The sequence below is a fragment of the Diorhabda sublineata genome, chromosome 3 (genome assembly GCF_026230105.1).
Source record: "Diorhabda sublineata isolate icDioSubl1.1 chromosome 3, icDioSubl1.1, whole genome shotgun sequence".
NCBI classification, from domain to species: domain Eukaryota; kingdom Metazoa; phylum Arthropoda; class Insecta; order Coleoptera; family Chrysomelidae; genus Diorhabda; species Diorhabda sublineata.
This window is the reverse complement of record NC_079476.1, coordinates 20,996,801-21,021,148: the sequence shown is the minus strand read 5'-3', so window position 1 is coordinate 21,021,148 and position 24,348 is coordinate 20,996,801. Positions and strand designations below refer to the sequence as shown.

At 31.4% G+C, this 24,348-nt stretch overlaps 2 protein-coding genes across 6 annotated transcripts in view; one reads left to right on the top strand and one right to left on the bottom strand.

Annotated features, from left to right (window-relative positions):
* The window catches only part of LOC130441806 (vasoactive intestinal polypeptide receptor 2-like), a 106,600-nt gene that overhangs the window by 6,420 nt on the left and 75,832 nt on the right, over window positions 1-24,348 (bottom strand). For 4 of the 5 annotated variants that reach the window (XR_008909637.1, XM_056775601.1, XM_056775600.1 and 1 more), the window contains exons 2-8: window positions 15,493-15,639; window positions 9,096-9,202; window positions 2,874-3,130; window positions 2,523-2,688; window positions 2,304-2,469; window positions 1,798-1,928; window positions 1,065-1,280 (exon numbers count right to left, since the gene is read on the bottom strand). Coding sequence is in view for 4 of the 5 variants with exons in the window: in XM_056775601.1 (XP_056631579.1) it covers window positions 1,065-1,280; window positions 1,798-1,928; window positions 2,304-2,469; window positions 2,523-2,688; window positions 2,874-3,130; window positions 9,096-9,202; window positions 15,493-15,631 (1,182 nt within the window). In the remaining variant the exon portion in view is untranslated. The remainder of the gene's footprint in view (window positions 1-1,064; window positions 1,281-1,797; window positions 1,929-2,303; window positions 2,470-2,522; window positions 2,689-2,873; window positions 3,131-9,095; window positions 9,203-15,492; window positions 15,640-24,348) is intronic. The other variant, XM_056775603.1, reaches the window with a different exon arrangement.
* On the top strand, window positions 3,351-4,771 carry LOC130441808 (mRNA turnover protein 4 homolog). Its single transcript, XM_056775605.1, has 4 exons — window positions 3,351-3,647; window positions 3,704-3,948; window positions 4,111-4,330; window positions 4,463-4,771. Exons 1-4 carry the CDS (start codon window positions 3,620-3,622, stop codon window positions 4,687-4,689), a joined length of 720 nt encoding a protein of 239 aa, XP_056631583.1. The 5' UTR covers window positions 3,351-3,619; the 3' UTR covers window positions 4,690-4,771.

The window sequence follows — 24,348 nt, the reverse complement described above, 5'->3', positions numbered from 1 at the left end:
GGTGACATTCAAAGACTGTATGGCGGATGTGTAAGAGCTCGAATTGTCGTGATGGAGAATGATTTGTCTTCTGCGATTGGTTTCTGTTTTGGCAAATAAATGCTGATGTACTATTCATAATCAACCCTTCTACTTTGCTCTAATGGAACGGTGGCGACATGTCCAGTTATTCCGAAAAAAAAGGCCACCATTTACTTTGAGTGCGAACAAATTATTGTTGAACTTGACTCGTCTTGAAATACAAATACAGTCGATTGCTGTTTAGTTTTGTGTTCATATAGTACAGATAAAATAGGATTAAGTCCGAAATTCAATTGGGGGCCTCTGATTCTATAGATTCTCAGAGCTTTTCGGTTACTGAATACGCCTAGCAACTCTTAACAAAATTATGAGCATGGGTTTTCGAAATTTTGGAACTTGTAATTAAAAAAAAAATTTGAAACGCGAATAACTCGAAAACTACGAGGACTTCGAAAAAAAGTGCTTAAACAAAAATGTACAGCACGAAATTCTCTACAGATTTGTCTTTAAGCATTTTTTCCTAACCTCAAAATTTTCACCGCAAAATGGATTCATGTACTCAAAAAATATTTTGAAACGCGAATAACTCGAAAACTACGAGGACTTCGAAAAAAAGTGCTTGAACAAAAATGAACAGCACGAAATTCTCTATAGATTTATCTACAAGCATTTTTTCCTAACCTCAAAATTTTCACCGTAAAAAGGGGTTCATGTGCTCAAAAAAAATTTTGAAACGCGAATAACTTGATGAATTAGGAAAAAACTGCATGAACAAAAAATGTAGGGCACCAAATTTTCTACAAAAAAGGTTTCCAGTCATTTTTTCGTTGGAGTCACTATTTCAGAGTAAATCTCCCTTAAACGCCAAAAGCCCGAACATAAGTGCGAATTCAAGCCAATTTGTCAGATTTGCAATATTTACATCAGTGTTGTCATATCTCAAAACTTAAGTAGCAGCCCATGTTGAGGTTCAGTAAACACAAAAAAAATTTTTGGCAGTAGATTGAGAGCCTCGAGATCGAACAATAATGTTATTGATATACCTGAAAACTTCCAAAAAGTGAATCGCAAATTAACCATATATCCGTTTTTCCAGTAAAATAGAAGATTAACAATATAGCATAATGTACTCCAAACAAGGGTACTAATACCAAAGTGGATCTAGCCCATCTCTGGTATCTTTTCGTGTCTTCGCAAATAGGTGAACGTAGCTTTGTGAAAAGTACTATGGAGATCACTATAAATAGGGCAAAGTTTATCTGAAACAAAAGAAAATGTTATGAAAAAAGATTTGTTTGTTATAAATAATTTGTTAGAAGAAATATTTGACAAACAATAATATTACTATACCACGTCTTTGGTTTCATAATCCTTAATATACCTTTGACCCTTGCAACTTCTGGATCCCATCCGTTTCAACCCAAATCTTTATATCAGATTATATATGTTAAAATCTGTCGATTTTAAAGGATATTTGTCGAAATTAAAATGATGTTTAAAGACATATCTCTACTATAAAATTTGACTCTTAAGTGTTATTTGTAAATAGTATAAACAACTCTAAATGTCCTTCAACGTTATGACCACGGTCTTACATACAGGTCATGAAACGAGGGTATTTCATTTTAAAGTTTTTTAGTTATCTCACTTTGTGGTCGCCAAGTCGGCTTGTGGTCGAGGGATGAATAATTAGCGTATGCATCTTAGCGGTACCAAATTCTGTTAACCTAATAATAGTAATAGTTAAATGACTATGGGAAATATTTGAATACTTACCAGTACTGCTACAATTGTGGGAATTACAATGATTAAATACGCTTTCAAATTATCATTTGTGGTCCAACACATGGTGTCATCAAGAAATATTCTAGCTATTATCCAAGGTATAATTACAGCGATAGGCAAACCTGAAAAATTGTGAGATTTCAATTTTTTAAGCAATAATATCAACGATTATATATATTCAATTCTATAATTCCAAGTCTTTGGTGGACATGATAATGTTGATAACTTTTTTAAATAAACACACTCTTACACATTACAGATCATTTCTTCCAATTTTTTGTTTCACCGGATACCGCTGTTGCCATAGGCGTTGACAGGTTAATTTTGTATATTATTTAAAATAAAAAGTTTTTAGTCTCTTTCAATCAGAATACTTTAAATTTTTCGAATTTTCTAATTTGTATTTATAATCATATAAAATAACCGCATTGGTCAGCTTTGCGAGTTTTTTCTGTATAAATTTTTTTGTAATTTTTTTTGTAAGCTTGTGTACTCACCCCATCCAATACAAATGTAATAAACTAGATTCCTACTTGAATCTGTAAATAATGCTCTCCAAATCAAATTATTCAAATACAGTCCTTCCATTAATATCCACGAATAATTTGCTGTGGTAAAATATTGTACTAAAGATGTAAGTAATTTACATTGATAGTTATTATCCTAGAAATAACAAATCATCTTAAAGTTGTTAAGTTATAATTGTATCTATTTACCGTTATATCTGTTTTGAAATACAAGTCTCCGTTTTTCTCACTAAAATCAATTGACAATCCTACTCCGGCAACAAATAACAATTCCTTTAAAATGTGAAAAAATGCGCGAAAAATAAATGAAGCGAAGAGATTCATGTGGAGGATGTTTCGTGCACAATGTAGCTTTCTACAAGAAAAGAGAAGTATTTTGTATATGATTAACTAAATAGTAAATTTTTATTTTAAAATCATGGTTGCTTAATTCAATATTTTTTAAGAATAAAGCTGAAATTTTTAATCCACTACTACATAAGAAAACTTATTTGATAGATTATAATCAGTATTAAATTAGTAAAACTATATTTTCCTTACTTTATTGAAGACATTATAATAAACGCTGCAATTAATGTTACTAATGATACAGCATATCCTGTTTGTGAAAGTATTTTGATGATTGGTACCAAAGTTTTGTACCTTTCGGAGAGATCAGATTCATGGTGTGCCAGATTGGTAAAAATTGTAGTGATTTTGCCTTCAGAACAATGCGTATAATCTCCCCACGGTTCATGAGTCACATTATTTACAAACCACGTTCCATTTTCTGTACAAGTTCTTGTTGCATTATAATTCTACAATAAATGTCTCCAATAAAAAATTAGATTCATAAATATTTTATTTATATGAATTAAAATGCAAGCATACGAATAGGTAATTCCCTACACGATAATTTAATTAGGTTACATTTAAATCTCGAGCGTTTTGTAATTTGAAACTTTTTTGGTAAAAATATTTAGTCCAGTCCTGTCTTTCTCCCATTGATTTCTTATAATAAATACGCATGTGTAAAAAAAGAAACGTTTGACCTTCTAGTAGCTCTAATGAGCCAACACATTCACAATTTTATTTGTAATCATTACGCTAAGCTATATGTTATCCAGCAATTTTATTTAAAATTTATGCTACGAATATCAGTATAGATTTGTGCTTATCATATAGATTCCAAAATAGAAATTTGATCATTAAAAATCTCCTTACTTTTTGACATTTGTATTCTGACAGGCTAGCAAAAACCACGTGCTTGTTAACCTGTAAATAACGTGGAGTAAACTTTCAACAAAATGCCAAAATCGAAGAGGGATAAAAAGAGTAAGTATATAAATATACAAATCTTAAATACTTATTTATATTAAATCTGATTCCAGTATCTTTAACGAAGACCGACAAAAAAGGTCTTGCATTGAAGCAAAAAATTGTGGAAGATGTGCGAAATTGTGTGGAGAAATATAAAAGTATCTACGTTTTTAAGTACAAAAATATGAGAAACGAAACTATGAAAGCTGTCCGACAGGAATGGAAACCTAGTAGATTTTTCTTTGGAAAAAATAAAGTTATAGCAATAGGATTAGGTAGAACTCCTGAAGAGGAGGTTGAAGATGATTTACATAAGGTACATATGATTTATATTTCTTGTAGAAACTTAAACACCTATCATTTAAATATATTCTTGTGAGATATCTCGTGACAGTTTAATTGCTACATTTTGTCTTTAGACTATTTATGTTTTAGTTTATTTATTGAGTAGGAATTAAATATTCTTTGTATTGTGCAGTTAGCAGGTAGCATGAAAGGACAGTGTGGACTACTTTTTACTGATTGCAAAAAGAAAGAAGTTGTGGAATGGTTTGATAGTTACTCTGTTGATGAATATGCAAGATCAGGCTTTAAAACAACAACATCTATAAAACTAGAGGCAGGGCCTTTAAAACAATTTTCACACTCTATTGAACCATATTTGAGGCAATTGGGAATGCCCACAAAGTTGGACAAAGGTGTTTTTATTTATAAAATTTTTGGAAAACATCACATATTCATAAATTTATATAATTTTGCTGGAATTTACTTAAGAATATTCACTTTAGTTCAATTTTATTTTCACATTTTATATTTTTTTGTTATTTTAGGTGTTGTTACTTTGATTAAAGACTTTGATGTATGCAAGGCAGGTACTGTCTTAACTCCTGAACAAGCAAAAATTTTAGAATTATTAGATCACAGACTGGCTACTTTTAAATTAGTTTTAATTGCAAAATGGACAAAAGGCAAAGGCTTTGAGAAGTTTGACATTGAAGATGAAGAAGATGGAGCAGTTGATGAAGATCAAGATGAAGAAATGGGAGATGAGAGTTAGTGATTTGATTTAGGTTTAAATATGTGTAAATATTTATTTTTCAATTAAAACCATTGTTAATAAAGATTTTTTATAACATAATTTTTTGAATTTTTATTATTATTCTTTCGTCATAAAAATTGTTGCTCTACATAATAAGTAGATTTTCAAAGGGTTCTTTAAATTTAAAGAATAAAAGTTAGCAAGTGTAAAACATATTATACAGGGACTTAAAAAATTGAAAAAGAAACAGTTTAGATTCCAATTTTTTATATTCTCACAAACATGTATTCTATCATGTTCTATCAGCTTAAAATTTGTGATAACATGGAATGAAAAGATGTAGTTCTTTGATCAATTTTACTTGTCCATGTTCGTAACACTATCTGATCTCTCTGTTATGTTTACATTTCATTTTTAATTTGTATTTAATAAAAAAAGTAGTAATTTTTTTTAATACATTCAATATGACTGAATTTTTTAAGATAAATTTTTGGAGTTTCAAAACCAATACAAAAATCCAAAAGTTAAAATTAATATAGTAAATCATAAGAAGACAAAGGTAGGCAGAGAAGATTCGGGCTCATGACAAGGGGTAAAAGTAATCACCATGATAACAATGAAAAGGGGAAGATAGTCATCAGTTTGATCTATCTCAAGTTTCTATTAGTGATGATTTTATTTGTTTCCCTTTTCATTCAGTTTCATTTGTTACTGTGTTTTCTATATCCTTTCCAATTATTTCCCTCTTCAGTCTGTTCATACTATCCTTTGTTTTTTTGATGTTTGGCACCTCCTTCTTCATAACATTATCATAGTCTACATCTGCCCTCTTGAAACTTCGGACATCTTTTATTGTTTTTTCGTGAAATTTCTCTATAAACACACGGCCTATTTGATTTTTATTCCATCAGACAATACCCCAATATTTTGTGTATTTCCTTGTGGTTAAAGCTCATGCTTTTGATTTTTATTTCATTTTATTTAGTCAGAGTGATGGCTATCTTAAGGTGGCGGGTAAAAATAATTTTTTTGGTATTTTAATTGTTCGTCAACTGTTCTTTATGGTTCGATTGAAAAATATTGTTCGTTAAAAAAAAACAAAACATTTAGACCCTCAAGTTGCCGCAAACTAGATTTTCTGTTTTTTATTTTATTCAATACTTTTTAACTATATTCATTGTGCGATCAAAAAAATTTCTAAATGATCTCCAAGCAATTATTATATTTAAATTGAAATCTATTTTTACGTTGAGAGATAAATATATGTAGAAAAATTGATAAATGTAATTAAAATATTTTTGCTGAGAAGAAATTTTTATTAGAATTATTTAGGGTGACCAAATCATTTTCAGAAAAAAACGGGACTCCACCTATAATGTAAACCAACCCCCCGGTCCCATATATCCATGAAAAATAACAAGAATCGCCTCGTAATTATGAATTTTATTTAATAAAAATAAAAACACAAAATATTCGGTTTTCTTAACAATCACTGCCAATAGATGGAGTGGCTCTATCTCTATCTTGAAGGAAAGGGTATATCGTACTGCTTCTGGCCTTCCTAACCATTTCCTTTCCTTTCAAAACATAATTGTAGAACTCTACATAGTCCATTTTATAGTTGTAGAGAATTTGTAAGATTGACTCAAGGGACTCCACTTCCATTTCTTTCATCAGTCCATTGTATAGTCATGAAAGAAAAAATTCTTTCTACGTTTGATTTGTGGGCTGGTATTGCAATTTTTACAATCTCGGAGTATTGGTGAGGACTGTCACAATATTTAAAAACACTCACCCATTTCTCATGACATTGCAATGGGGATTCCTTTTCGTCATTCCACTTTCCAAGGTTTTCTTCAGTAGAATTTTTTAGTATTCCAAACTGATCAAATAGAATGGAATCATCAATTTCAATTTGCTTCTCTTTCAAATAAGCAACTGTATTTTCAAGACTTTCCCATTTCAGCACTTTTTTCAATAACATCCAATCGAAAACTAACAATCGTGAAAATGAAATGCTCCACTTGCTTAAATATTCCATACAGGTGCATAAAACTTGTCAACTTCCTCTTTAAAACTTTGTTCAACTGATTGTGATCCTTCTGCCTTTTTAAGAACTGATTTAACATTAAAAGAGATGAAATTCTCCTCTTTTCTCCTGGTAACAGTTTCAAGAACAGGACTATCTCTATTACGTGCTACCTTCAATTTTCTTTTGTCCATGCTGGAACGTGCTAAGTTGGCTGTGAATAAACCATAAATGAGCTTCACTGATAGGATTGCTAAAAAATTGAACCAATATGTTTGTGGCTTTTTTTTTCATTTAGGAATAATTCTTTTAGGGGTTCAAACAGCTTGAGGACTCGTTCAACTGCTGGAAATAGAGATAACCAGTCTGCATGCAATTTTGTAAAACATGTGCAGGGCAGCCTATTCCCTCAATATTTTGTTGCAATTTTTTCTTTCTAGACCACCGAAATTGGTGTTTTCCGAGAGCTAACCTTTCCATAGTACTTAAAAAAATGCTAAAATTTCATCAGATGTCTAATTTGTTAGGGAATTCACCCTCAACAGTTTGGACTGAATTCCTTCAGTAATATCGACAAACTGAACAACGAATGGAAATATTTTTGCAGCATTATAGTTGCTGGCATCAATGGAAATTCCGTAAAAAGCAGACTTTTTGATACAATCAAGAATTTTCTTTAAACTCTGGGGAATGATAACTACGTTCACTAAAGCTGTTACTCTAGTTCTTGCCGAACTAAACTTTTTTGCAATAGATGAATCATCAAACATGACGCTATTAAGCTTATTAGTACAATCACTAGATCTGAAACTTTGGTGATGTTTTACCGTGTGGTAGGCTAATGTAAGCTTGGCTGCTCGAACTTTGGTGTCTTCACTTGACTGTGGTACAACAAAATAAGTTTGTAACGTCTTACTGCTGCTCGGAGCACTAAATCTGTTAATATTTTTTGACTTGATGTGATCAACTATGTCCGAACGCCTACCATGACTAATACTAATAAAAGAGTTACACACAGTACACTCTGCTTCATAATCGAAACGACCTCTCTTAATAAATTTCCACTCCTTAGAATAATTGTCACTGAATTTGCACGCACGTTTTGGGATTGCGATGATCACTATTAATAAACAAGAAAAACCGGTATTGGTATTACTTTTACCTGACACTTGACTGCACTGGCATAACCTCAACCACTGTTGAACAACATTGTCAGTCGTAATGTCACACACTATTCTTTTGGCTGTAACAGCTATAACAGTAATCGGTGGCGCGACAAGCGGACCATTCGCTGAATACTAGGTTAGTGGGCGTTGTTAGTTCACATGATTGCCAGCAGGTGTAGTGATTGTAGCACCGCAGCCAACCAACTGCAGATGTGAGTCAAAAGTAACCAAGCAAAATCTTTTAAAATTTATAATTTTGAAAACTTATTTCAAAATGCTATATCTACTCTTACACATCATTATTTACTCGTGTAGCAAGTGAATTTCTGCTATTTAATTTAATGTGGTTGTCGTCAAAAAAAACTCAGTTAACACGGAAAATGCTTTTAATAATTAACTTTATCCCAAGAGAACCAAAAGTTTTTTTTTCTGTCACTTGACAACGCACTGAGCAAACATTCAAAACTTAAAAGTTACTAATAAAACATTGGTATTGTAGATTATCTGAAAGAACTAATTGCATACAACCATTAATACACGTTATGATATTCTGCTTTTAACAGTGGCGGCGAGAATAAAATTATTCTGTTACACTCGTACTTTTTATTAATCCACCTGGCTTTAGGGTTATTCACCCTTTTTTATAATTCATATTTTACGTTCACAGGGTGCGAACGCATCAAGATTCTTCTAATAAAATGAAGGTTTGGAATTGCAAGGTTTTCTATTAAGACTTTTGAATTGTAACGGATTTTTTGAGTCTTCATGTGTTTTTCTGTTGGATGCGTTCTGAAATTATCTATCTAATAGTGTTGAAATGCTAATAATAGGAAAAAAAACGGAATTATTTGGTTTACGACTTCAGGCAACATTTGTTTATATTTTACTATAAAGTCTGGCAATGTTATTTAATTTGTGACGTCAGAAGACAGTCTGACCTATTATTTGTGAAATAATCCTTGCTTTTTACCCTCCATATTTCCAGATATTCTATTTGGGTACGCAACTAGCATTCTAACTTCTGTTACAAATAGGAATAAATCAGCAGATAGCTATTTTATAGCGAAAAATTACAGGAATCATTTCGCTCCAGTAAATAGCAATCGAAAAATAATTTTCTTTTCTTTCACGACTTCCTTATAAAGCTTTGTCACAAGCTTTGTGGTTAGTAGTTCCGAATTTTTTATTGAAATCAATGTATACTAATAAATATAAAAATTCTCATTTACCTCTCTGAAGCCTGTAAAGTATGAAGGGCATGGTAAAATAGCTGTTTCTCCTGCAGGTGTGTAAGGCCAACATAAAATGGAATCCCAAAAAGGTTGGCACATCACATCTGAAATAAAAATTCTTATTTATACTTATCATTTTCTAATTTTTCAAAGCAATCATTTTTTTTTCTAAGCACTACAAGAAAATATTTAATTGCAGTTGAAAACTGAACCGAATTTTGATAAAGATGATTTTCTTGTAAAGTGTTAAGTAGACGATAATATTTTGAGTGAGTTACTATTAAAATTAACGACACTAGACCATTGAACCTATTAGTACAGAAGGAATCGGCGCATGAATACCAAAAAGTATTCCACCTTAACGTTTTCATGAGATCCTCTTCAAAATGAATGCATGTTCCCATGAGGCAACCTCGTGCCATATTGTTTAAACCGAAATTGCTTAAACAATTGGAAGGAATTCTCCTGGACTATATGTTAATTAATGTTATCATAGATAATCGCAGTGAAGTTAAAATGAGCAATAAGATAATGACATTTTTGAAGTTCATTGAATATAATGAGAGAATTTGATGTCATAAATGTTCTTAATAATCAACTTCTAATGATCCTCAAAGTCTGTTTGGTATACGACAATATGATACTTCACTGTTTAAGGTTATGAAGGTATAATAATAATATGAAACCATTTGAGTTTCCAACCTACGGTTACTCAAATTACTTACTAACAACTGAGCACCATTAAATCAATTAACGACCTGGTAATGTCTTGTATTGAAACCCATTTGAAAGTTACAACAAATTGGGAATCGCTCATAAGGATGAACCATTTTACTTAAATTTATTTTTAAAAATTGTGGATCCAATATTAGAAATCTTTCTATTATCCCCAATATGTAGCTGATATTATTTTTTTATGTCATTTCAAAGTATAAATATCTTCTAACAACTATTTATTTTCCGAATACTATTTTTAGTTTTCAAATTGAGTCCTTTATCTTAGAACAATTATTATTTATTTGAAATATCGCTTCAAAATAAAAAATTTTATAGTTTATAGAATGATGCAGTGTGGAATAAACTTATTTGTCGATTGATCCTTTGATTTTAAGTTTTGGGGTTACTTTGCTATCCATATCCATTGTCGTATATGATTCTGTCGGTAAAAATTTAAAACATGATCTACAAGAACTTTTATTATTATTTTTTTGCGTGTTAATTCCAGCATGATATTTATTAAGTTGTATAATAGAATCTTCATAATTGTTATTCAGCAGTTATCAACGGCTTATACCTCACACAGATTTTGCAGTTAAGTTTAATACTAATAAGCTGTTTCTATGCTAAAATGCCAAAAAGTATGAAAACTGCAAATCTCAGTAACCTATCAATGACAGCTCATAAGAATCAATTGTAGACAGCCCTTTAAGGGGAATAAATAATTTTTAAAGCTCAAGAAACCATAGACAAATGGGACAACCCATCAGTTGATCGCATTTACCCAACAGATCAACCAAAAACCACCTAATTGGGTGAAAATATCGTATGACTAAAACCCAATTAACTCCATCAGTTTCCGAACAACAATGAATGTGGTCTCGGTTAGTTTTTGAACATTCAGATCAAGATCAGATTAATTCGATTATGGTTTCCGAAAGGTTCAATAAACCATAGAAAAATGGTACAAACCATCAGCTGATCGCATTTACCCAACAGATCAATCAAAAACCACCTAATTGGGTGAACATATCGTATCAGTACAATCCGATTAACTCCATCAGTTTCCGAACAACAATGAATGTGGTCCCGGTTAGTTTTTGAACATTCAGATCCAGAAAAAAGTGCCTACTTCTAGATGATCACAAGAAAAGACTTGGGGTTTTGCGGTGGTAGAGACAGTTTCCGTAAAATCATACTTTATAGGTTTTCGATTGTGCAAAATAGAAGCTAATGATTTTAACAGGATTAAAATTATAGTCGGATTCTGCTCTTTTTTTATTCTCCCAGTTAAAATGAATTTATAAAAGTTGGAAACGTTATTAGTTCAGCTTCACATTGGAGAAAAACTGAATATTTTTTTAGTTTATCCATTACAAAAGAAAATAGAACAAAATATGTTATCTTTGTAATGTTAGTGTAGTGTAGACACATTTTAATTAAAACTAAAAACGTGATCCAGTTAAACAGGAATGCATTTTTAAGATCCTGACAATAATCGTTAAACTAGAAAAATAATTAAATTTTAATTTTTTTCAAAAGGAAAGCTTGATATCAAAAAGTTAATTTAAAATTGTAATTTTATTTTATTTTTCAAAGCAAGTAGATAGAAGCACAAATTAAAAATTAAAGTTGATTCCTGCATAGTATCCCTGATTATTTTACAGAAATAACAATTTAATTCAAATTCAAGCTACCGGGGAGCCATTATATCAGATTAAGCGTTGTATATTAAATGAAATGAAACTATGTTCAAAGCAATAATCTAATATCTTTAGAATCGTTTCTCAAACAATGGCATAATGTCCTTAATTCATTAAAGGGAAGTTATTAGGTTTATTCAGATAATTTCTTTTCTCCACAACTTGAATGAAAAATTGCATTAAAAATCGAATCTTGAAACTCATTCATATACTAAGTATTTGACATTGAATGGGTAATCATAATTATCATATTGCAATAAATTTATAATATATTGCGTTTTTCTGATAGCTATAGATAAAATATAGTATTACATTCACTTATAATGGTTAGTACTCGCTTATTGAATAATATACTATAGCAACATAACACTGTCGACTCTAGTTAATTCGTGGTACTCTTAAAATGTATAACGAATTATCGAAAGGGACTCAAAAGTTTAGAGCTACATTCGTGTAAATACATGTATTCATAATTTGAATTAATTAATGTTATAACTATGTTATACTGGTATGCTTCAAAGCATATTGCTGCTGCTCAACAATTTTTTTTGAAAAAAAGTGCCTAAAATGCTTTTTTATCAATATTGTAGTCAGAAACTTTGTAAGGTATCGAATGAGGATCTTGCTTCCTTAATTGACACCTGCCAAAGGTTCAGATGTATCGTCCACATCTTCATCGTTACTTTTTTCATTCGTATCTGTCGCAGATAAAATTTCGCCATCGGTTAGTGAATCTGAGATCTTCATTCACTTGAACAAAGTCAGAAAAACTCACACCGTTGATGTCAACTAATGGTTCTATTGCTGATTCTTCATCATTCATAAGTATTGGGTGGTCTTCTTTTAAGAAACCGGAGTTTTTGAAGCAGTTAAGAATGGTTAGGGGTGTTACAGCTCTTCATACCTTGTAAATCAGTAAAATAGCTGTTAGAACCGTGATATTTACAGTTAGCTGCTTGTCAAGATATTCTAAAACGAGCTTGATAATTTCTTTGTGACAGAACGTCTTAAAATTATGGATGATCTCTTGATCCAATGGTTGCAATTTGGAAGTTGTGTGAAAGAAGTAGAATTCCATGTTGGACAATGTAGGAGGATTGTTGTGGACAGTTAAATTGTCTAAAAATAGTAAAATTTGTCGTTTTTGTCCCCATAAACTGTTAAAAGTCAATTGTTAAAAAGTTCTGTCGTTATCCAAGCTTTTTTGTTGGAACGATAAACAGTAGGAAACGATTTCACTGTTTTGGAACATCGCGGTTTTATTGCTTTTCCTATCACTAAGGTCTCAAGTTTTTCCTATCCGTCCATATTTACTGCAAGTAAAACTCTGCAAGTCAACCTCTCTTTACTATATTTTTCCCAATACAGTTTTCGTCTTAAAAAGCAAGAGTCTTGTTCGGTAAACATTTGAAAAATAGGTTAGTTTCATCAGTATTAAAAATGAGTCGGACATCATAGCTTCCAATCAAGGTCCTCAATTTACCAATTTAAGCAAAACGGAATCATAAAAACTTCCACTTTCTTCACAAACTTTTGTAAACACAATTCCATTTTTTTTTTGAAATTTGTAAGCCAAGTTTTTCATGGTTAGAGTTGACGCGAATTCTTTTGCTTTTCCATTCAATAAGTTTCCGCTAATAGACATTTTTTGTTCTCTACACTGTCTTAGCCAAATGACCAGGCTTTCTTCCAGACGAGGAAATTCACCTTTAGTAGTTCTTTTCCGTTCTCCAGCAGTTTAAGCAGCATTAATTTCCTCCTTGTGCTTTATTATGGTTGAGAGAGTACTCAGAGTAATCTTAAATGCTTTTGCAACATCACTTTTCATGTCGCCTTCCTTTACTTTTTCAATTAACTTGTTCTTTGCAGCAATTATCAAACATTTACAATTTCTAGAGCTTTTCCTCTCTGCAACTTTGAATTGTCGAGTGATGGATGCCTATGAGTTCGAATTGACGCGTCGTTTTGTTATATATTAATGATTTTTTCATTAGAATTACCAAGTGCATCAGAATGTATAGATTTAGTTCGAAATATCAAGAGATTTTGCAGGGATCTCGTGATAACTTGGAATTATAGAGAGGTTCGAATTATCGCAGGTTTGAATTAACGAGAGTCGACTGTATATGAATATTTATAACAGTTTTTGAGGTTAAATCATAAAAAAGTTAAGAAATACTTATAAACGTATTGTCGGCGTATTAGAAAATTTTTAATACTATGTTTCAATCATTCTCAAACTAAGTCACGTGCCAATTGGATGAAGTCGTTCTTTTTTTACAGATAAACGTATCTTTTTTAGATCAGTTACGTTAAATTAAGATCCCAATCGATCGTAAAGTCTCCAAAATAAACATCCAGTTAGTGTCCTTCATAAAACACCGATTCCTGTGTTACTTAATGGAAGTATTATTTTTTTTGGTCCATATAACGTAACTATCTCTATTTTTCGGCCAATCTTTATTGTCAAAACCTTGATCCCAACCCTACTAACTGATGTTAAGGATAATAGACTCATGTTGGTAAATAGTAACCCTAATAAACTTCAAATATTTGACGTTAAATGATTATTGTTTTTCTCAGCTCATGACTGTTTTTTCTTGTTATACGATTGTAATAAATTTTGTTCCTTTAGTTTTATTACCACAAACCAACATATACCATAACGCAGATAATTTAAAAACTAGATAATTACAATTACTAAATTATATAACAAAGTTATTTGGTTAAAACAAAATATAGTATGTATGGAAAAACCTCAATTTATGAATAATATTACGTATGTAAAATGATATATCGGGTGCCCCACTTAAAATTTGCTACCCTAAATATTTCCACAAGTTTTCAGAAAATGTCGAAAAAGTCAATTTTTGTGACCTTGATGGCCACTGTACTGCACCATCCAAGAAATAGTTCATTTAGTTCACCTTTAATTGATTGATTAGCGTGAGTACGCGCACCATCACGTAAAAACCATACCCTTTGACTTTTGACTTTTGACAAGTGGTACTTCCTCCAATGAAAGAGGTAATTGGTTTACTATGAAATATAAATACACCCAAACGACCATCTAGATTGACTGTGTGTCAATTTGTCTTATGGATCAGTTGATGAAGAATAGAGAAAGTTTTGTCTGTTTAGAAAACCATTTTTATTAATCGTAGCTTTATCTCCAAATGGAACATAGTCGAAAAAGTCTGTTGATTAACTTTTCGTAGGGTTGCAAGTAAATGTAAGGGTGAATTTTGTTTTTATGAAGAAGTCTTTGCGCAATCGTAGTAGGTCTGTTCTTGTTCCTTGGAACTTATAGCAAAACATTGATTTTCTTCTATCACAGAATTTTTTTAAAGTTCATGCTTTTCATAATTAACTCAATCCGTACTATTGATCCGGTACACCAATCTCTCCAAGCTTTTTATTGCATTCTAACAATATCCAAATCATATCAATCATTTTATCACATATTGCAAATTTTTCACAACACGAAGAAATGAATCAAACGGCTAATTAAAAAAAAATAATGTATTGTCATGTTATGTCATTGTCAAATATCAGTTTTTGGTTATATCTATTTAAATGCCCTGTAGAACACATTACAGCCATAGAAAATATAGGGATTTTTGAAAAAAAATGTATCTTTGATATTACACAGCATTCTGGAACACCCTGTAAGATTGTTAATAATTTTCAAATGTGAAGACTAATGATGATTATAATCTTTCAAATTGACATTTCAAAGGACAAACGAGGCACCGAACTTCATCACACTAATATAAATTGAATAGTCAAGAAAAAACTTTACATTGCGATTTTTGGACCTGTATTTTGAATTTCGAACCTTTTTTTCCTCGATAATTTGTCTCTATTATATTTATTATTATTGATAAATTGAGTGATTTAAAAAAAAATCATCTCTTTTATCAAGAATATGTTTCCAAAAAAAGAAGATATAATTATATAATAAACTAACTTACTTCTTGTTGTTTTGTTGAAATAAGGAGACTGATGTTTGTTTTTAACATCTAAACCATATAAAACTGTACAATTTTGTTCCGCCAGCAGTAATTCTCTATCTTGTTTTTCCAAAATTATTTGAATGTGACGATTAGGCATGATATAATCTGTAACAGAAGAAGATACAGATTTTAACTAAACGATGACTAACGCAATCAAAAGAAGTTGAAGCAGAAAAGCAAAAATACTTTGGTTTATCATCATTATATATAATACATGAACAGAAATAGTTGATTACAATAAAGTAAATTAACGTTAAAAAATAGCTCTAATGTGACACTTAGGTGTAGTCACTTGTACAGTGAGTCTTATTCAGAAGACACTTCGATATTTATGTTATGGGAAGGAATTCAATTATGAACTTTTACAAAGTCATACAGTCATTATTAGATTGTGAATGTGTATAATAAACAATGAGTTTTTTTTTAATAATTTTTGAGGGATTGATAAGATATTGACAATTTGCGTATTTATATTAATATCATATTTTGATTGAGACTGAAGTTAAGTCGAAACGTCAATTTCTTATCAATCTCTCAAAAAGTATTAAAAAAAAACTAATTTTAAAACAGAAGAGACCTAAAATTAATAGAATTATAGAAGATTAAAATATTATCATTTATTGAATAGGTGTACAGTCGGATATAGATTTGAGATTTTAGTTGATTATCTTGAAAAATTAGGCTCATCATGTGTAAAACACTCGATTATAATTCGTTTATAATACAGTCCTGTAATTTATTAACATGTTATAGAAGATTATTTTTATTTTTATAACATCTATTCGAATCACATAAAAATTGCAATAACAAGTTCTCTGGATTGTCTAATACTTAATTACATTTTCTTCTAACTTTACACAAACATTTAAAATTCATTTGTTTTCACGTTATGCAGTTTTTCTACTAGCTCAATTCAATCAAAGTTGCTCTTATTATTGCGTTTCATTATGTATTTCACCACATATTAATATAATTGAAATTTAGGATGTTGAAATGTCAATATTGTTACTTTCATAGCTGTACTCCCAGCACCAGTAACACCGTTTATGTTAATACAGATATAACCCCCATCCCAAGCCGTCTAAATGACCTCCAAGCACTAGTAACAGCGTACGAAGACCTCCCTGAAATCTACCTCAATCCTCCCATATACATAACATAAAACCCCTATCTTACCACTTCGTCGATCGTCGGTGTTTCTTACAGGTTTCTGCGGTTTCTAGTGAACTGGTTCATCAGCCAAATGGCCGACGATTACATAATGCAGTCTCAGCTGTACCCACCCGCTTCCCATTCAAAATTTTTCAAAAAAAAAACAAATTTTCAAAAATTAAACTTACAAAAAAATTGTTAGTTTTTCATCTTTTCCAGCCAGGACAGCAAACACAACCACACGCAAACTTTACAACCCCAGACATGCAGAGGAGCAACTCCTATATCAGGGCCAATTCCAACAAACCCTCCTCCTGTAACAAATTTCCCTTATCCTAGCAAAAAATTTTGTCCAACGAATTTCCCTCTCTCTCTAGCTATACTCCATCATGTATTATTTAAGCTGCAACTCAGAATTTATGACAATTAAGTATTTAGAGTTATCTTTTTGATGTCCATCATATTTGTTATATTTTCATAAAAAACACAACAATATGGATACCATCACAATATTCGCCAAAATAAAATACCTTCATTGCTTTTTTGTTATAATTTAGACGTGATATATCCAGAAATCACTCTGTAACTATATATCGATAGGATGGAAAGATACCAAATCCTTATAGTAAATAATAGATAGAAACTGATAGGTAAATAAAACAGATGGTTCTCGCGATAATGAAATTAATGTACAAAGTGAGTGAATGTTAGACGAGAGCTACTCTGTATATTTTGAGATACAAAGAAATTAGAGGAGTTACAGCTGGCAAGACTACATTTCTAAGTATTACCAATAAACTTTGATTGCACAAGAGAAAATTTGTGCATTATGATCTCATATAATTTGAGGGTCGGTTGAAATAACGGAAGTACCGCGCATTTGGTGATGATAGTTGTTTGAGGAGTTTATCTCACATGCACTTATATTGTTTTTTTCCGGTTTTCCATCGCTTATGGTCTCCGTAAATCATAAACGATTCTTGGTGCAGTTTTTTAGTGGTTTAGTGGCTTCAAGCTTGTTTAGATCGTCGGCAATTTCATTGTACCTTAATGTACTTTAATAGATAAAGGTTAACACTTCGATGTTTCATAAACTGTAATTTCACGATGATGGTGTTTTTTATTAACTCACTCTGTATCTAAAAAGATTACACTAGTTTAGCATTAAGACATTAGACTTAATTATACGTTGTTGTGCCTATAAAAAGATATTTTGAGACAATAGTTATCGGTGTTGATAAGAGAACCGTTACCTGTATTTGTATTAATTTAATCTGTCGTCGATAAATAAAATTGGTTTGTTCAAGATAATATTTTCACGAGATGCTTCAACATATGGTATGGGTTATGCTTCTTTGGCGTCTAATAATTTTTCTAAACGACTGTGAGCAGCTATTTTAACATTGGTAAAAATGACAATTGGCACTCGTAATTTGATATATTTCATACTTATTGTTAGTGACAGAGAAACCAGAATCCTCAGTCAAAATTATTTTATTTTAAAGTTTCGCATGAATATCGAAGAGTTCGTGATACGTTGATGATTAACATCAAATTCTAATCAAGTGAGCTTTAAGACGTTGGGCCCCAAACAAAATTGATAAACTTTCCCCTGGACCCAAAAATTCTTTTATGTTTTTACACTGCATATGGGGTTTCGATCCAAGAAAAAATTTATTTGAAAGAAAAAGTACGGTCCATAGGCTCTCTATGGGCCCGAGGTAAAGTACTACCTCAAGGGCCCAGAGAGGTCTTATGGACCATACACAAAAAACATCATTTTTGTACTTTTTATTGGAAATAAATCTTTTCATTACCTATTTGCAAAATGGAAAAACAAAATTTTGTTTGCTTTTTTATCCTTTGAACGATGAATTATACATTTATGTGTACAAAATATATGATTTTTTTGGAAAAATCTTATACATATAAGATCAAGGTAATGTAAAGGTAGCACAAAAAAAATTTAAACAAATATTATTTGATTTATGTTGAGAGAACAAAAAAATATGGAAAGTAAGTGTACTTGAAGATCATGACGATCCAGGACGGTCTAATAAAACTGTGAAAAATATTTAAAAACGGTCCTTTGGGTCGTGGATTAGGTAGGACCGCTCTGGGCTGTGGGGACAGTTTTGTTGCGAGCCTATGAACCGCACCGGGGCTCAACGTGTTAAAAGCGAGAATTAGGTCACGATCATAGTTGGTGAATAAGGTAAACTTGAGGTATAAAATTCGTGCGTATTCTACCACTGAGACAATAAAATTGACGATTCATAGGTTACGAGTAATCGTCGTATTAATCAAAACTTGCATGTGACTAATTTCATTCGTAGTTTGTTACATTATAAGTACATTTAGCAACTAAGAACTGCGATTAGTTAGTGGAATTGTAACATTGTTTTTTGCCGTCTAAAGGGTGCCAACAGATATAAACAAATTTTTTTTGGTGAAAAAATTAGATCTCCAGTTTCAGGATTTTTCGCATAATGTACAACTTCCTCGGGAAAAAATGCTAATGGGTCATTCCTATGTATGAAGGATGAATAATTTATATGAAAATAGAAGTATCTCGTGTACGAAACGTAACGCAAATCGGTCAGTTTAAAAAAATATATGTATTATTCATTTTCCGATTTAATATACTCACGGCAGAAAAAAAATAATGGGAAAGATGATAACTGAAAGTGTCGTTTTTAAATAATTTGTTTACACAATTTGAAAGAAAACAACTCATCTATTATTCATCAAAAAAAGGTGTGGGTCATATACATAGTCTTCCAAATAGTAAATAATTCACACTTTTCTATGTAATTTCACAAAAATAAATATTGTCATACGAACGGAAGTTGGGCGTCTTTTTTAGTCGAAAAAAATAACTTAATGCAGATAATTTTTCTTCTTTTAGCAAATTTTACTTCTTTGTAACGTTGAGAAACAACGTTCGGCCTCAGATGTCGATAGCAAATTATCTGAATATTTTTTGTCATAATTAGCAAACTTTTCGACGTTACCTTAATTAGTAACAACCAGGGGTCCAGATTGGATGTGTAATTTTGCGAGAAATTGTCAAACAAGAAATATTGTCAACTTAATTGAAATCTCTATCATTTAATTCGTTAGCGATACGTGTCTTAATTGAGGATTACACCTATTTCGTAACAATCATGGTTATTACTATTTTACAAAGTATGTAAGTTCTTCGAGAGGATGTTGAGAGAACAGGAAAAACTCCTGATAAGTGTGCAAAAAACAGATTTATTGATGTTAATGATGCAGATAAAAATTAACGTGGTGTATACAACGATGTATATATTTATGTTTCTAAATCTTCTTAATTTTAGGTCTCTTTTGCTTCAAAATTAGTTTTTTTAAATAACTTTTGAAAGATAGATAAAATTGATGTTTTAACTCTTTAGTAAAATATGATATTGACACTGACAATTTGCGTATTTACATTGATCAATAGACCTTCATCATGGATATCAAAATAAGAATAAATGTAAGGATTAGGGAAAAATCAAACCTTCTTACCAGAACAAACTTCCAGTCTGATTCTATTCCCATTTTGATATTCACGATGAAGGCGATTTCAATTTTCAAAATTGTTTTTCTTCTTGATAATTTTTGAAAGATAGATAAAATTGACGTTTCGACTTTTCTTCAAGTCTTTATCAAAATATGATATTAACACTGATAATTTGCGTATTTATATTGATCAATAGATCACCTCCATCGTGAATATCAAAATGGGAATAGAATCAGACTGGAAGTTTGTTCTAGTAAGAAGGATTGATTTTTCCCTAGTCCTTACATCTCCTTATTAGTACAAAATTCTAGTTTGATTTTATTCTTATTCTGATATTCATGATGAAGGTCATGCGCAAATCGTCAGTGTCACTATCATATTTTGATAAATACTTAAGGAAAAGTCGAAACGTCAATTTTATCTATCTTCCAAATATTATTTAAAAAAACTAATTTTGAAATAAAAGAGAACTAAAATCAAGAAGATTTAGAAACATAAACATATCAAAAGGTCCAAGAAATAAGAAATTAAAGAAAACAACGTATATATTTAACATCTGTTTTCCCAATATTTAGTAACATTATTTATATCTTTTTCGATTTTTCATGGGTATGTCTGGAATGTTTTATGCTAATTTTGGTCTACATTACTTCGCAAACAAACGAAATACACGGAAGAAACTTGAAAAATACTTTTTCAATGAACTTTTTCAAAGTTGAACATTCATTCTAATAATTAAAAATAAACTCAAGAGGAAGCCATCTCTATTATTAAAGTGTGTGTTGGACCAGCATCTAACTGGTACCACCGATCGGCTCATACCGAAGCTACACCTTTAAAGATCCCGCCGATACGCATAAACTCAATGTAATTCGTGCAAACTCAGAGCTGGCTTGAGCGCAATTTATTTTCCCTGCTCATAGCAGAAAACGAAGTATCTTTGTATATAGAAGAAAAAAGATTTTTGTAAATTATTCACAACTATTAACAAGTACATAGTAGTAGAACGACATATATATGATGAATGAGTGAAGGAGTACAGACTGAAGATAAAACAAAGTCTGATAGAAGGAAAGTTGATTATAGAAAATGAGAAAAATGTGAAACTAGACGAAGAAACAGACATATAATATTGAATATAGCATATTCCAAATTTGTTTGGGTATTATCTTCTAATAGAACATTGTTATAAACGCATTGGCAAAGGCGATGAAAATTCTTAAAATTTAATCTTCCAGAAAAAACTTTACAATATAAATATTTGACTAGATAGTTTGGCAATAGTTTGTAGCTGCTACTACGACGAAGAAGGACGAAAATCATGAGCAGTGAAAATAAATTAGTTCGATATAGAGGGCTTATATATTTCATCTATCGGGTTGAATTAAAATTATAAAATAAGAAAACATCACACTATTCTAGTCACGTTTCAATAGTACTTATATTCTATTTTATCGAAGGGATGTTCCAATGAAAAGGTATTACAATCTGGATATAATGAGTCTTTATTGAAAAGTAATTCCCACAGGCTTAAGCACAACTATCCACTGTTTACCAAGCCGAAGAATTCGCCGCTTCCAGAATTCCTATGGCTCTGACAAATGCCACTCTTCTACTGTCTCCATCAGTTTTAGTTGAAAATCACTACCTTTAAAATGACGGATTCTTAAGCTAGTCCAATTTGAACTTAACCAATACATTTTGTATGACCTTGGAGACGTGTGGATGAACATTAGGTGGAGTAGAATCACTCCCTCCGTGAGCTAACGGGAAATGTGCTTCTGATGGACTGACGTAGGCTATGGAGTATATCACATTTCAGAAATCTCGTTATTCCTCAATCGTGGAATTTTACAATATGATCGTTATAATGTCCTCACACGTACTGTCGTACAACAATTAGACGGGTCCCACATCTTCTCCTGGTCTTGTATGCTCCCCGCGAATACACACAAATAGACCAGAAACACTATTTACACTACAACTACATCAAAACTCACAATTACACAATGTAACGCGCGTTTGGATAACTAATTATAGTCTTCAGAAACTGAAGGTAAACTAAAATTTTATTTAGCGGTTCCTATAAAACCATTCTATTGTTTTACGTTTCACGAGCTACCCAAATAGAGTTAGGAGAAGATAATTCAATAAATACGTTAAGTAAGGTAAGGGAAATAAGAAGATGAAATGATGAAAATGATCAAATATGTATATTATATTATGATCTACCCAATTATATTAAGATATAACCAACTGAATTGAAGGGAAAATCAACGAATCAATTAATCGATTTGTAGTTGCTGTGATAAAACTTTGAATGAGTTAACAACAGAACTTTTGAGTGAGATTTGTACAAGCGTATTTTGTTTCAAGAAGCTGCTGAATCTATTAATAGAGACAGAAGCACTCGAACAATTATGGGCAAATTAAGGCTTTCAGTGCTATTGTCAATATGAGTTGATAAAACAACGCAAGAGGCAAAATACATAACGAAATTGCAAGTTTAGATTATAACAATCCTGTAATCCTGTAAAATAGAAACGATGTTACGATCCACCCGGCCATATCCTGAGTTTTCCAGCCATATCGCGATATGTCCAATTGAATAATAGAGGCAATTGACAAATAGGTTTCTCCACTTATGAAATAATCGACTATATGCCGGTACATCGTGATGTAAACAGGTAAATCTCGATCGGTTCAGTTAAATGATATCCGTAAAAAATTGTGTGCAATTCATTTTATTATCATAATTGTTATAATTTGTATTTGTTTTATAGCAAATATACGTAATTTCGAGTGTAATGGAAGTATGTTTACATTGTATTTGAGTTCATTATCAAATTGATATAAAAAATTTGTATCACTTAGTTTATATTTCGTGACGGATCTGTATTTTACGGATGGACTCGTTACAAAAGTAAAACTTTCACTCTTAATGAAACGATTTCCTATATTTCTCGGGATATATAAGTAAACATAATCTTGTGAAGCTGGAAAAGAAAACGTTTTTTTTAACTTCATATTGGAAAAAATAAATTTGAACCGAAAATCTTTGTCTGTATCGGTTTGAAAAAAGCACGTATTCACAACAACAATACACAAACAGTGTTTGTCAAAGAAATCATTTCTTAGGGATGAAAAATTGTTAAATTTTAATAACAATAAAATCTAAGACTATGAAAATGTTGGAAGCACATTCGCCCCACACCACGAAATTAATAGTTAAGAACATGTAGTCCAGGCGCTGGATGGAGTTGAGTATGCAAAATGTGAGGACCGGCAACTATGCCCAAATTCTTTTACATGATACCCTAAATAATGGAAAATCCCATGTTGCCGGCAGCTGTGCTGGTCCGTTTCCCTTTCCCCCCCCCCCTTCTCCCTGCTCGGCACGTTGCTAAATCATAGCGCTTGGAGTAGTCAGTAGAAAAGAATTTATAGCCCATAACGGTTTATTTTTGGGTATTTAAGTGATAATATTAAAGTTTTTTCGCAGTCGACTGTTCTATTAGTGTTATTTATTTAAATAAAAGCGCCGACAATGTCACTGCAAGTGATAAATGTGAAGAAGCGAAAGATAAATGAATTGTCGTGTTTGTTTTTTGATAAAACCGGTGATTTAGTGAAGAATCCAAAACCACAAACGTTTATTAGTATTAAAAAAGCAGCGTATCGCAGAAACGATGATATTAGTAAAAAAATACAAAGTGATACAGACGTTACTGCACACAATTGTTCCTGGCCTCGAGCTTGTATTGCAACTTATATTAGTGAAGAGAAAATAAGGCGTCGAGAATTAGCATTACTAAAGCAGGAGAATGCCTCTACTTCCACCTCCTCTACAGAAGCAAATGTTTCAGGTAGCCAACGTGTTCGTCGGTCATCAAGAATTGAATTAAAACTTGATACGAAACAGAAATGTTTAATCTGTGGCAAACAAACAAGAAATAAAACAAAACTCTTTTTTTATGTTCTGAAATTTCAGCAGCGGAACAAATTTTAGATACTGTCCGAAATAAAAAGATGATGTTTTCACAAAAATTGGCAATTGCGAACAACCAGCTGATTTATTTGCAATGGAAGTGAGGTATCACAAATATTGTTATACTTATAGAGGCATTTGAAAA